Below are 14,396 nucleotides of genomic sequence, written 5' to 3' on the forward strand. Positions count from 1 at the left end.
ACGAGAAGCCCGGGCTTGGGGGGGACATCTCTGCAAATCTCTAAGGGGTGTCCCAAGGAGGAGAGTGCAAAGAGCCCGATGCAGGCCAAGAGGGTGGAGTCAAAACCCACGGGAGGCCCATTCAGCTCAGTGTGAGAAATCAAATGGAAGACCGGATGGCTCAGGATGGAAGATCTGCCCTAGTATTAGTGGGTGAGTAGCCTGCCAGGAGACGTATGCAAGCAGGGACACTGGTGGGAAACCCCTCTGCTAGGACATACACCTCAGCAGCCCCTCTTAGCTCTGGGACACCCCCAACTCACATCTACGTAAAGGGACTTGAGATGGCCACCCCCCTCCTCCCCAACTGCATCTATAGCCCTACTGGGCCTGGGCCAGGCAGAGGAAGCACGCTGGCCAGGCCCTCACCCCCTCTCAGAGACACGAGCAGGTTCTCTGTAGAGGGAAGCAGAGGAGGTGGCAGAGAGAGATTAATTCCCTGAAAGGGGAAAAAATAGAAAAACACACACACACCACACACCCTAATAACATGTAATAAGAGGTTGGAGACAAGGAACAATGCCCTGGTAATGTCACCCTGGCGGCAATCAATTTGGGTGTCACATAAAATAGGCATAATTATTCCGCCAGCCCTGTCGCTCATCTCTAACCAGCTCCAGGGGCCCAGGTCCGGGCGGGGAAAGCGGCCTGGAATCAATCGTTGGTGCACCAGGCTGGCGGAGGGAGCAGCTCCAAATTACCTTGCCAGCACCGAGCTTCTCAGTCTCTGCGGGGACGCAGGGGGCTCGAGGGCCACCTGAGGGGACCTTGCTAAGGCCCAGGAGCCACCTTGCTCAGCCACCCCCCCTCACTCACTCAATGGGCACGAGCAATCAGGGAGGACTCCCCAAGGAGGTGGGAATGAAGGAAGAACAAATATACATTTTTTCATCCAGTATTCAGTCCTCAGCTCACCAAACTCTTATTAAGTACTCACCAATGCCAAGCCCCAGGCCGGACCCCAGGGTGTGGAGACAGGGTTTTCAGGGGGCTGCACATTATTAAGATAATGAAACACAAGCTCTCTCCCTCTCCCAAGCCAGGACCACCCCTGCCCATCCTGGGGTTGAACACAGAACCACTGGGGTTCCTTGGGCTCTAACCGTGCAGGACGTAAGCTCTCTTTGCTCCTCCTTCATCCCCCCTTCCCTGCGGAGTCCTCCTGAGTGCCCTTGCCCATCCCTGAGCTCAAGGCTTATAGAAACAGCACCCCCACTAACTGGGGAATGCGGAGGGACAAAAGGGACAATTGCTTCCTAAGCATCTGTTACACACTGGCTCCTGCCCATCTCAACCCCCATTTCCTACACCAGAAACCCTGAATTCTGGAAATGCAAATCAAGACCATAAGGTAACACCATTTTACACTCAATCAGTCAGTGAAAACCAAGACGGCTGACCCCACCGAGCACTGGTGAGGGTGGGAGCTATGGAGACACTCATCTCCTGCTGCAGGAAGCATAAATGGCCCAACCAATTTGGAAAACACTTTGGCACATTTTCTAGGAAAGCTGAATATGAACATGCCCTATAGCCCAGCAATTCCGCTCCTAGCTGTGTGCCCCAGAGACACTCTGCACGTTGCCTCAGGAGACAGGACAAGAAGGTTCACAGCAGCATTGTTTGTAAGAACCAAAAGGGGAACAAGCCACATAGAAGAATGATAAATACATGGTGGTAGGTTCAAATGGCAGAACGTTATGCACCAGTGAAAATGAATAAACTATGTCTACCATTATTTACAACAATATAGATGAAGCTTACGAATATGATGTTGAAGGGGGAAAAAAAGCAAATTCTAGAGGGCTGCATCCGGTTTCAGGTGCTTTTTACAAAGTTCAAAAACAGCCCAAACTGAACAATTCCCCTATATTAAAATACATGATTTTAAAAAAGCAAGGGAATGCTAACTAGATAATTAGGATAGTGGCTGTCTCAGAGAAAGAGGCCAAGGAATAAAGTGAGGGGAAGCTCATGGAAGATGTACACCATTGTTAGAGCACTAGTGTTCAGGTTGGGGAGTAGTATTGTCATATTTGTAATACTATTATTATCACTAATGCTAAAAACATTAATCAATTACCAGGCCATGCCCAGATGAGTGAGCCCTGAGCCCCAGGGGTCAGGAGGAAGGCATTCTAGACCACGCTTATGAGCTGGGGACTTTGGGCAAGTCATTCCACCTCTCTGGCTCTCTCCCTTTTCTCAGCTATAAAATCAAATCTCTGTACCAGCTACAGGGAAAAGACTAAGAACACATCACTGATATAAATTATGAGTAGCTAGCATTTCTTGAGAGCTTACTGTGTACTAGGCACGGTTCTAAATGCTTTGCATATATTAGCATACTTAATCCTCCTGCTGGCCCTAGAGGTAAATACCCTTGCTATCCTCACTTTATGGATAAGACTGAGGCCCCGAGATTAAGGAACTAGGCAGAGGTGGAGCTGAGGTCTGAACCCAGGCATCTGGCTCCAGGGTCCACACTCAACAAGTTCACTACAAAGTGACATCAAAGGAACCAAGTACACACGAGGAAGAGGTTGTTGTCAGCATGGCTCTCCTGGGCCCACAGCACCCAAGGATGTTCATTCATTTATACAATGCATAAACAAACGTCACTATCAAGAATGCCTCAAATCCATTTGGAAATGAACTTGCGTTACCACACTCTTTCTACTAAGAACCCTTCCAATTCTGGAATCCCCTGTTTTCTGTGTCTCTGCAAAGTCTGCTACCACCTCAGGACCCACTCAGTCTCTCTCTCTTTCTGGAGGACTACTTCAACCTCCCCCAGACAAATCCCATCCTTCGCTGAGTGCCTGGGCGTGCTACTAAGGACACTGCCTGGGCACCCTTGACGTCACTTAGCTCTGTCCATCCATACAGGCAGAGGACACTGTGTCCCCTCCAGGTGGTCCTTGCCACCAGCCAATAGCTGCTCCCCAGTGCCACCCAGTGTCTTCCCTATCCTGGGGGCCAAGCAGGGGAGCCCATCGGGTGGGTACATGATTGCCCAGGGTTGAACGTTCAAGGCAATACATGGAAGCCCGAAGAGGGCCTAGTCCAGGGCTAAACAGACAGCTCAGCCACGATGTGTAGAATACACACATGAATTAATTGGCTGGTACAATATTAGGTACAAACCAGTGCGGGTCTTCACTGTGGGTGCCTGGAGGAGGAGGATCTGTAACTTGGAGCAGTCAGGGAGGCTTCCCTGAGTAGAGGCGAGGAGAAGAGGGGAGGGCCTCTGGGTAGGGATGCTGGACGAAGATAGGTGATAGGGGGATAAGTAGAGGAACTGGTGGGAAGAGAACAGAGATCCATCAATGGGTAATCACTGGGGAGAGGAGGAGACCCTGGGACTGGAAGGCACCATCCATCCACAGAGTGCCACCCAGAGGACGGCAGGACCAAGAGACCCTGGCTAACAGGCTACGGCTCTGACTTTGAAATCACCACCGTCAAGTGCCTCCCCTCCCTGGCCTTTCACTAGCCCCACAGGACCATCTGACACACTGCCTCGTGCCTCCACGGGAGCCTGCGTGAATCACTGTAGTGCCTCGCTTCTCCACAGGAACGCACCCTTGGCCCCAGCTGTGATCCTCCAGCCATTTGCTCCAGTAGGCACCTGGAGACAGTCCCAGACAAGCCATTCCTGGTACCGGGGATCCTGTCTCGCTTTGTGCTGAACAAAGACCCACACACAAGAGGGTTTTGGGTCCTTTTGTTTTGTTTTTTGGTTTTTTTTTTTTTTTTTTTCCTGGTGTCTATCTGAAATTCTGAGTTTTAGAAAACAGTATCTAGTAAAGGGCAACATGGGTGCTCAGAGGCAGGGGATGGAGCAGCTGACCACTAGAATCAAAGAGGACTACCGCAAGGGGCAGAATAGTCTCTCCACTTCCCTCCAGGCACACAGGGCCCTCTGCCCACAAGCCAAGATTCCTGGGCTTTGAGCACACCCCCATCCCCCCAAATTTGGCCCCTTGGATTGAGGACCTTCTCTAACTCCAGGCCCTGGGGAGCCCTGCAGCCTTGACCAAGCCCTACCCGAGGCCAGTCTCACACTTAAATTGGCAGGGGGTGGGGGAGGGAACAGAGACAGCAAGCACATCACAGGGGGCCTGCCCTCACCTTTGCTAAACCCCCCTCTAGTAGGGGCGTCAGGTGCTGCCAGGAGTCCCTACCTGGGTTCCAAGGAATTCTTGGCCTCTCCCCTCTGCCACTTTATCCTCTCTCTCCTGCCTCAGGCAATGGGGAGAAAGCAGGCAAGCTGTCCCAGCAGACCAGGTCCCATGCAAGGACAAAGGGTCTCAGAACCGGTGACCCTCACTTCCCTCACCCACACTCCCTGCTGGATGTGGGGAAGCCCCAGGCGCTCTGCCTCCTGGGTGTCCCGGCTCATTGCTCCCTGGGCATGGGAGGTACCAGTGTTGGAGCTGTTGGCATAATGACCAGCCGGGCTGAGCCCAGAGCCCTCAGCCAGGCTGGGCTGCGCACCCTCAGGCTGCCCAAGCCAAGCAAAGGAAGACTGATGGTGGGCTGGGCTGGCCCCGGGAAAGGGCTAGCCCAGATGGTACTGCCCCCCACCTCAGGGCCTCCTGCACTCCCAGGGCACCTCCCACATGCCCCTTCTCCCCCACCCTGAGCCCAGGACCTCGGAGAACAAAGGGGATGCCTCCAGCATAACCAGGGCTGAATGGGGCTGGGCTGGGACCCAGGTCAGGAACAGGGAGGGGACAGCCCACTGGGCCTGGCCCCACCCCTCCCCAAAGTGGAAGCCACCTGGAGGGACACATCTGGGCGGGGAGGCTCGGCCACCTCACAAGAGGGTGGGGAGGCAGAACAGGATGCTCCCTCCTCACCTCCCTTTTCTCAGCTGGTTCCCACCTCCCACCGGCTGCCTAAGAATGAAAAGTGGGGCAGGAGGAGGTGAGAAACCAGGGCTGAAGACAGACAAAGGGAGGCCCCTAAAGGGTTCCTGAGTCCTCCACAACCCCAACTCCCTCCCCTGCACTCTCCCCACCCCCCAACTCCCCTTTCCTCCCTCTCCAGGGGCCAAAGCAGGAAAGGGGTTGCTCTTGTCAGGGGAGGGAGCTGGTGCCCAGGCTGAAGGCTGTGGAGAAAACTGGTCCCAGACTGGCATCCACCAGTGAGCCGCCAGTGCCCAGTGCTGGCCAGGGCTGCCTGGGGGTATCTGGGATCCGTGGAGAGGTGCAGCCACCCGCTGAGCAAGGGGCTTACCCTCCAGGATGAATAGTGCTCAGAACGGGAGGGGGCATGGGGCGGGGGGTGGGGGGCAAGCAGGACTGGGACCCTAGCGGGTCCGCCCTCCACAGCTCCGGCGTCCCAGCTAGCCAACATGGAATTTGGTGGGGTGGGAGGAACGGGAAAGGAAGAATCTTCATTTCTGAGGCTTGAGGAGGGTGCGACCCCAAAAGGGAATCTGGGTGCCGCTGGGGTGCCCCGCAGCCCCAGGAGGGCGCAGCCGGGCCAACGGCGGCCCCCACGGGAGCTCGCCGCGGGGCTGCCCGTGAGGGGCTGCCGCTCGGGGCTGCCCGCTCGGGGCTGGGCCGCGGCCGCCGGGCTCACCTGCATCTCGGGCGCACCGTCCGTCCGCTCGGCTCGGTCACCAATCGCATGTCTCCCCCGCTGGGCTTCAGCCCCTGCCCAGCCCCCTCCTCCGTCTCCTCCTCCTCGTCCGACACCTCCGCCCGGCAGTCCGCGCGCCCTCGCGGGGCTGTCTGTCCGTCTGTCTGCCCCACCCGGGTGGGAGCCGAGCCGGGGCCGGGGCAAGGGCGCGGGAGTGGGGAGGCGGGAGGCCGCGGCCCCGGCGGGCGGAGGGGCGGGCGCGCTCAGGACGCGCGACGCGGACTCGGCGAACCTGGTTCTGCGCCCCGAGCCGACCTGGAGCCGCCGCCGCCGCCTCTGCCGCTGGGGCCGGGGTCGAGGCCGGGCGCGCTCCGCAGCGGGGCCGGGGCCAGGGCTGAGGCCGGCAGGCAGCGGCCCCGCATGCTGCTCGGAGCCCCGCGGCGGGAGAGGGGCCGGAGCGGCGCGGGTGGGGACTCCGCGCGCTCCGGGGCCGGGGCCGGGACCCGCCGCCGCTGCCGCCTGCGCTGTCGCCGGTCGCCCGCTCCGGCTCCCGCACCGGCTCCCGCCCGGGCTCCGCGCTCTGCCGCGGCGCGGGGAGGGAGGGCGAGGAGCGAGGAGCGAGCCGGGGAGGGAGGAGGGACCGAGGGAGGGAGGGAGGGAGGGAGCGAGGAGCGGCGGGAGCCGGGCGGGGGAGGAGAAGGCGCGGCCGCAAAACCAAGGAGGGGGGAGGTGGGGCGGGGGGCTCGTCTTCTTTCAGCGGAGGGGGCGGAGAGCGAGGAGCGCCCCAACCACTGCCCTGCACCGATGGGGCAGCGAAACTGTCAGAGGGGACGCTGGCGAGGGGCGCGCCAGGCTAGCGCCTGAGCCGGCTCCCCGGAGCGCCAGCCCCGCACCGGCCGCGCCCCTCCGAGTCCCGGGCTCTGGGCGAATCCCGGGCTAGGCCGACCCAGGGGAGTCCGGACTACGGTCCTCCCTGAGTGTGCACGCACCCTCTTGTGTGGCCACATGCGTGTGCATGTGAGCGCGTGAATGTATTCACACGTGTTAACCAGGGTCACTGCACACTGCCGTGTGGACGGACACACGCACGTGAACGGGCAAGGCTCCCCACCCAGCCAGGGTTGTTTAGAGGACGGCGTGGGGTCAGGCCCGGAGCCTCTGTCCTGCCCCTCTTCTCCAAATGTCCGCGAATCTCTGTAGGGCCCACACCCTGGCGGCCTTGGGGCCAGGCAGGCAGAGAGGGCAGCTCCGGGGGGACCGAGAGGAAGGCGCGCCAGCTCCACGGCTTTACCCCAAGCGGGGTCTTCACCGGCCCTTTGCAGCCGGGATCCCCGCCCAACCCGGCTTCCTGTCCAGCAGAGGGCAGCAAGCCGCTATGGCCGGCTCCGGCCACGAACACGGCACCCATACACCAGCAGAGGGCAGTGAAGAGCCTCAGTCTGGGTATAGAGGTCCCTTACTTTGATCCCAGTGATCCAGAGGATCCTGGGCTAGGGCCACACACTCAGATGGGCCTAGAGAATGGGACCTCTCCTCAGAGAGCCAGATCCTCCTTGATCAGCAGATGCGGAGGATCAACTGTCTTGGCAGTCTGCAGAGTGGACTACCACCCTTAGGATCTCACCTCCTTCTACGTCCCCTCCATCTCCTTGAAGCCAGATGCCCTTTAACACTAAGTTAATTTGATTAGAATAACCATCAATGCTCACACCACCTGGCACATTCCACCCTTCTCCACTACTGAGAGTGCATCCCATTAGCACATTAGCGCCCCTGACACCGTGAGCCCACAGGGGTAGGGGTTCTGGCAGGCGGAGAAGGAAAGTGAGGCTGGCGAAGAGAAGACTGGCCCAAGGCCTCTCAGTCTCTGAGACAAACCCCGGGATCCTGCTGCCAGTGTCCCCCTCCCCCAGCAGAGCCTGCCTGACATTCATTGCAGATACCTGACTGGCATGGTGGGGCTCCCAGTCTCCCCTGACCCCCAACACCATCTCCCATCTCCACTGTTCAGCCTCACACGCACAGCCCAAAGAGTTGCACAGACCTTCTGTTCCAGCTAAACAGATTCCGGGTACTTCTCAGTCTCACTGCCACACCACTGGTCTGGACAGTCCTGCCTGAAAAACCGTCCCGTGTCCATTCTTATCCTAGGCCTAGCTGGAGCCCCTCCTAGCAGGTGCGGATGCTGTGCGCTCTCCCTTCATCCTCCAACAAACCGCTGAGGAGGCGCTGTTGTTCCCCCGGGACGGAGAGAAGGAAGCCCAGGCTCAGAGAGATTACATGCCTTGCCCACGGTCACACAGCGAGTAGAGCCTGGAATGGGAATTTGAATCGCCTTCCAGGGCTGAGTAAACCAGTAGGGGGCAGGCTTGGCAGAGGGACTTACAGGTGGGCGGGGAAGAGGGGAGGCGGCACAGGTGTCCTCGTCTCTTTCAAGAGCCCGGCGCAGGCGGCTCCCTGGTCCCTCAACTCTCTGCTGCCTGGACCCCCTTCCCAGACTCCCCAGCTCCCCCACCCCGGCTGCTGGTGAGTTACCCGTGAGCTCCCGCCCTCCCGCGCCGCCTCCTCCCACCAGCCCGACAGGAATAGACGCTCTCTAGCTGCTGCGTAAAGGCTCCGCCAGGCGCCCGGCGGGCGCGCAGACCCGCTGGGGGGCGGGGGCGGGGGCGGGGGCTATTCCTGGTGCGGCGACTGACGCAGGCACAGCGCGGCCACGGCATCTCCGCCCCCGACTCACCTGCTCCCAGCCTCAGTGATCTCGGAGGAGAAATGGGGGAGAGCCCACTGCCCCCACCCCCAAACCCCAGATGCTGGCTAAGGAAGTCGGCGTCCGGGGGTGGGGCCTTCTGGGGCCCACCATTATCCCTCCGCGCCTTGAGGCAGCAGGGGTGACCAAAGAGCCTTGTCTGGAACTGCGCCGCAGCCTTATTTTCTCCATTATACACAGCATCCGGGCCATTCCCCCTTGCCTGTCTCTCCAAAAGAAATGACTCCCTCTCTTACTTCACCAGTGGAAACAATGGGGTGGGGGAGGAAATGGGGGAAGAACTTGGAGAAAAGGCCTTTTTGAGGGTCCAGCCTGGGCCTGGTGAGAGTGCAGGCTGCTGGCCTTGTCACTCAAAGACCCCATAAAAGGGTGGGGAGGTCTGTCACTGGGTCCTCACCCAGTCAGATGTCTCTGCATGAGCTGTGGAACAGGCATCTCTCAGCTCCTGCTGGTGGGGTGGTCCCCAGCAGAGCCCTCTCAGGGATCCCAGGGCCATGGAGAATGTGAAACATTGGAGTGGCCTGGCCCATGGCTTAACTGACACAACCAGGGGATTATAGGCTGGAGCTACAGCTGAAGAATGTTCCCACACTTTCAAGTCTTAGTCCTTGCTGATCCACCTGCTTGGTGTGCCCTCTGCCTGGTTTCCACCCGAGCTTCAAGACCAAACTGAGACCATTCTCTTCTATTCTTGTCTCCCCTTCCGAAACTAAAATGGCCTTAGAAGCAAGGCCCCAGTCTCCTCTCTCTCTGTCCTCAGACTAGGAGCTCCCAAGAGCAGACCTCAACCTACCTGTCTCACGGGTGGGCACATAGCAGATCCTGGCTTCAGAGTGAAAATTCAGCAAGTCCCAATAAAGCAGGAGCTGATGGCCAGAAGAAGAAGCCAGCCTGCAGTGGCCTGAGTGAGAACAGCAAAGCAGAGAAACTGGAGCGGGTCTGCCAGAGGACTCTGGAGGAGGGGACAGGGCCCTCGAACCTTTACTCAGCCCCTACTGTAAGCCAGGCTCTGAGCTATACTTGACATACTTTGCCCTTCAAGACTGGTATTGCTATCCCTACGGTACAGATGAAAAACTGAGGCTCTGGGGAGGGCTGGTATCTTGCCCAAGTTCACTGTGTAAGAGGCAGAGCTGGGCTTTGAAGCTCAGTGTGTGTCTGATGTCACAGCCCAAGCGCTGTGCTCCCCACCCCCACCCCCACCCCCGCCCTGGGCGGCTGAGGATGCAGGAAGAGGGGCCAGTCCCCCAGGGCCCAGGAAGGAATGGGTGGCACAGCCAGGCCTGCCAGTATGCCTGCTCCATGCTGGTCCTGCCCGCTTGCAGCCCAGCAGCCCGCGGGCTTTTACGATGATGAGTATTTCTGAAGCCACTTGAAATTAATGACAGCTCTAAAATGGCTGGGACAGTGGAGTCATTGCTGAGACCTCTAATTAGCAAGAAAAACGGAGACCAGGGGCCGGGGGGGGGTGGCGGGGGGGCTGGACAGGCAGCACAGGGCATGGAGCAGGGTTAGGGAGCAGGTTGGAGCCAGGATCTAGTAGGAGTTCCCTGTGGAGCTAGTGGACCCCATGTCCCAGTGTATACCACAAATTTGATTCTGAGTGCTCTAAATAACGCTCTGTGACCTTGAGGGGCTGCCAATGCTCCCCGGATGAAAGCTGCCCCAGCTAGGCAATGAGGGGATGGTAGGGGTGGGGAGGTGGTGTCTCTGTGGCCCCACCTAGATAGTGGGGTGAATGGGATGCGGCCTCAAGAGGGGGCCCCTTCCAGGATTCTGAGTTCCTAGGAGACTGAAGCCCAGGAGCTGGGGGCACCGCAGGCCCCCAGGAGTAGCGGAAGCCCCACACTCACCTCTGGCTCTGGCAGCCCTCTATGCTGGGGTTGCTGAGGCCACGGGTATAATGAAGTCAGAAAGACTCGGCTGGAGTGAAGTGGGTCAGGACGTGGCAGAAAATCCATAGGTCAGGGCCCTGCACTGGTGCAGCTGTGGAGGGGGGCAGGAGATGGGGGGCATCTGAAGGGGCTGGCAGAGAAGTCCCTCTACGAGGTGGGCCTGGAGCTGTGGCCAGGGTTAGGACCTTCCTGCCCCCTCGGAAGCCCCTTCCTGAGCCAGATGCCAGGGTCCCAGTGAGGCATGTTATAGAGGGTCGGGCCCAGGAACCTGCAAAGGAAAAGACACTCATCTGGGTGCACCCCAGCTCCTGGCCTCCAAGCCCTGCATGGGGCAGTGAGCCCCAGGGAAGGGCACCAGGGCTCAGCTCAAAGGGACTCTGCACATAGCACATGTGGAGATGTGTTGATCATAATGGAGGGACACCCACTGTGGCCAAGGCTGAGGCCAAGACTCCAAGGGCAGAGGTGCAGAAAGCCACCATCACTTCCTTGGGGTATCCTCTTCCCTGGCAGCCCCCCAGCAAGCATGTCTTGTCACTGATAGCTTTCTCAGACTCTCGACTAATTTCCTCCCACCTTTCCCCTCTTCCCTTTCAATTCAGGGCTCTGTGTGGCCCCCTCCTTCCAGAAGCCTACTCTGAGCACCTCAGTCTCCTGCTCTGTGTCTTGGGTACCTCTGTGGGCCTCAGTTTCCTCCTTTGGAAGACAGAATATCAGCAGAACACATTTCATGGGGGACGGTGTGAAGATCTCATGACTTAATCCAGTACTTGATGCTGGGCCTGGCCCACAGTGGGTGCTTGCTAAATGGAGACACAAAGTAGGTGCTTGCTACATGGTTATTATACTGTTACGGTTTCTCTCTGTTCCCTGGCCCCCCAGCCCCTCCTCTGTAAATACAGGGCTTGACCGTAAGGTTCCTTTCAGCGCTCCCACTAGGAGAAGCCTCGACCAAGTTCTTCGGCCTCTGAGAATCAGGAACACCCTCAAGGCAGGGATTGATCTTGTGTCTCCTCCAGTTTCTGCAGAGAGCCCAGAGCCCTGATTCCAGAGGGGCTGATGTGTGCAAATTAAACTCAACTGAAATCCACTCATCAGGAAGGACCAGTAGTTTCCCTTCCCAGAGGAGGGGGGGGTGCCGGGGCATGGGGACAGGGACACTCGAGTCCTCAACTCTCACTTCCCCTCATCTTGGGGCCTTGGTCACCCACGCCTCCACTGGAAATGTTCCAGCATCCGTGACATTCACTTATCTAGCAGCAATGTAGGCAGCAGCCTCCACTACTTGGAATCACACTGAGAACTGGGGGAAACCAAAAGGCTCCTGGAGGACCCAGGGCAGGAGCCCTGCAGAGACATAAGGCCTGGGGAATGGCCCTTACTCAGCCTGGCCACACAGCCCTGCTGGGTTGGGTGCCTGGTTGCTGCATCCATAAGAGCTGAGAAGCAGGAAATTTGTCTGGGGCCAGGGAAGGGGCTCGTCAGCCCTGCCCACCCCAAAGTCCCTCCTGATGTTCCTGACCTTGCAGTTAAAACACAAGAAGTGTGCACTCCATAAAAACAAAAAGATCCCCCCCTCAAAATTACAAAAACACCCAAATGATTAAATTGAGAACAAAAACAAAAAAGCAAATATAAAAAGCAGTTTGTAAAAAGGGACCACTCCCTGGCTCTTTGGGAATCTGGGCTCCAGGCTTGGCAGAGCAGCTTCTCCTGAGAGCCTGGGCTCGGCTGTCCCCATGGATCATGTCAGGGGGCACTTGAGCTAATGTGTGCAAACAGGCAGCACTATTAGCAAATCCATTCATTAAGCGCTTGTCTTGAGTTCCGTTGTGCAGCAGTCTTGTTTATTAACTTAAGTCGGAACCTGTTATTAAGTCAAAGGCAGCGGGTAGCGGCTCAGAAGATGTCTAGCCTTAGAGCCGAGCAGTCCTGAGTTCCAGTTCTGGCTCTATCTCTAACCGCTGTGTGACCCTGAGAAAGTCACTTCACCTCTCTGAGCCTCAGTCGTCCTGTGATAGGCAGCTCCCTAAGATGACTCCCAATGGTCCCTACCTTCTGGCATCTCCCCTACTGCGTGCAATCCCCTCCCCTTGAGTGTGGGCTGGACTAATGGAGTCACTTCTAATGAAGAGAATCTGATAGGGTATCCCTTCTGAGATTAGGTTATGAAGAGACTAGCTTTCATCTTGGGTACCCTCTCTCCATCACTTGCTTGTTCGCTATGACACATAGCATATGCCATATTATTAGCTGCCCTGTTGAGAAGCCCACATGGAAGGGAACTGATGTCTAACCAGCACCCCCACGAAGTCCTGAGACCTACCAATACCCACACGAGCAAACGTGGACCCAGACCCTGCTCAATTCAAGCCCTGGATGACTGATGCTCTGGCTAACACCTGGACTGCAGCCTTGTGAGAGACCTGGAGCCTCCAGCTAAGGCCTCCACCTGAGCCTCACTTGGATTCCTGACCCACAGACCTGTAAGATAATACAAATTTGTTGTTTTAAGCCACTAAGTTTCAGGGTGATTCGTTATGCAGCCACAGGTAACTAACTCATACATACTCCATCCATGAGACGGGCAAAAGTGTCTTTCTCTCAGTATGGCTGGGGGCATTGAGATAATGCAGGCAAAGTGCCTGTTGCTGGTCAGGGTGAGAAATGGCATAGCAAGTTGGCAGTTATCAAGTAAAGTTGAAAAGATGCACACTCTACAGTATATACCCTGGAGGAACATTCACGGAAGACAAGTACAGGAATGTTCACAAGTGTACACAGAGTTTGTACCAGTGGGGAACTGGAAACACCCTACATGCACATCACTAGAACGGTGTCTAATCATACAGTGGAATACTACGCAGCCCTGAAGATGGACACACTGGAGCTCCACACACCAGCTGGGTGATCTCACAAACACAAGGTCAAGAAAATAAAAGCCAAAGATATGTATAAGATGATACCGCCTATATAAGGTTTAAAAGCAAGCCCCAAACCTTATAAATTGTGTATAGATACCCATATATATAGGCAAAGTCTAAAAACATGCATAAGAATGACCTATACTGGTTCCAGGGGAGTGTCCCCACTGGAGAGAGAGGAAGGGGGAGTGGTAGAGGCAGGCCCACCCAGAACCCCACACTCTGAGGTGCTCACTGTGAGCAGGCTTGGTGGTCCTAAGCAACACATTTTATCCTCTCAACAGTCCCATGGGTCTATTCTATTATTCTCTCTTCTTATAGAGGAGGACTTTGAGGCACAGGGTCTCCAGGGAGACCTTCCCAGGCCTTCAAGTCCAGTGGGAGGCCAGGGCTTGGTTCCTCACTCTGCCATCCCCTTGGGGGAGGAGGCCACATTACCTCCCTGGCCCCCATCTATTCTTCTGTAGCACGGGAGAGACTGGTCCTCTTCCCCCTTCCTGGGTGTGGATTGAGATGCTGGGAGTCTTGATTCATCAATCTGGAATATTTACAGGGCCAAGCCTAGGGCCACACAAGGAGGTGTGGACAAGAGAAGGTGTGAATAAGAGGATTCAATTCAACACAATTCAGTTCAATTCATCGACTCATTTCCCAGACAGACAATAGTTGAGGTTAAGGAGTATTGTTTGAGCGCTTATGACACACTTGGCTTTGCATTTGGTGCTTTTATAAATCGTGTCGCATAAGCCTCAACCCCACCCAGCAAAGTAGGGACAGTTATTATCTCCATGTGCCCCCTTCCATGTCCAATGTGGCCAACGAACAAATGACCAGCAACTTCCCCAGGTCACACAGCAGAGCTGAGATTATCACAATTGGCCCTCCTTCCATCCTGACCTGCCCTCTGTTTGGTGCTGGGGGCAGAGATGGAGGGCCCAGGCTTTGCTGTCCTTTGGGGGATTCCAACCCAGCCGAGGAGGATCTGGAGGAGTTTCAAGGAGAAGGAGGTGTGTGGTGGGAGCAACCAAGACGGGTTTCCTGGAGTGGAAGGGGCAGGTGTTTCAGTGGGCTCACTGGTGGTGAGGGAGGCGGGGGATCCATCCATCCATCTACCCATCCATTCACTCCTTCACTCAACAAACATTCAAAATAGCTTTCTCTGTGCCCCCAAAGAGCCCA

At 56.9% G+C, this 14,396-nt stretch overlaps 1 protein-coding gene across 15 annotated transcripts in view; it reads right to left on the reverse strand.

The window, feature by feature from the left end:
* LINGO1 (leucine rich repeat and Ig domain containing 1) overlaps positions 1-14,396 on the reverse strand; it is a 215,465-nt gene that overhangs the window by 37,392 nt on the left and 163,677 nt on the right. For 2 of the 15 annotated variants that reach the window (XR_013450391.1, XR_004916571.2), the window contains 2 exons: positions 10,968-11,096; positions 10,399-10,561 (listed from right to left, as the gene is read on the reverse strand). The exons of 7 other annotated variants lie outside the window; for them this stretch is intronic. Coding sequence is in view for 3 of the 8 variants with exons in the window: in XM_036090005.1 (XP_035945898.1) it covers positions 9,192-9,212 (21 nt within the window). In the remaining 5 variants the exon portion in view is untranslated. 6 more of the 15 variants (XM_036090008.2, XM_036090004.1, XR_013450390.1 and 3 more) reach the window with 4 other exon arrangements.

This window comes from Halichoerus grypus, chromosome 8, assembly GCF_964656455.1.
Source record: "Halichoerus grypus chromosome 8, mHalGry1.hap1.1, whole genome shotgun sequence".
Classification (NCBI taxonomy): Eukaryota; Metazoa; Chordata; class Mammalia; order Carnivora; family Phocidae; genus Halichoerus; species Halichoerus grypus.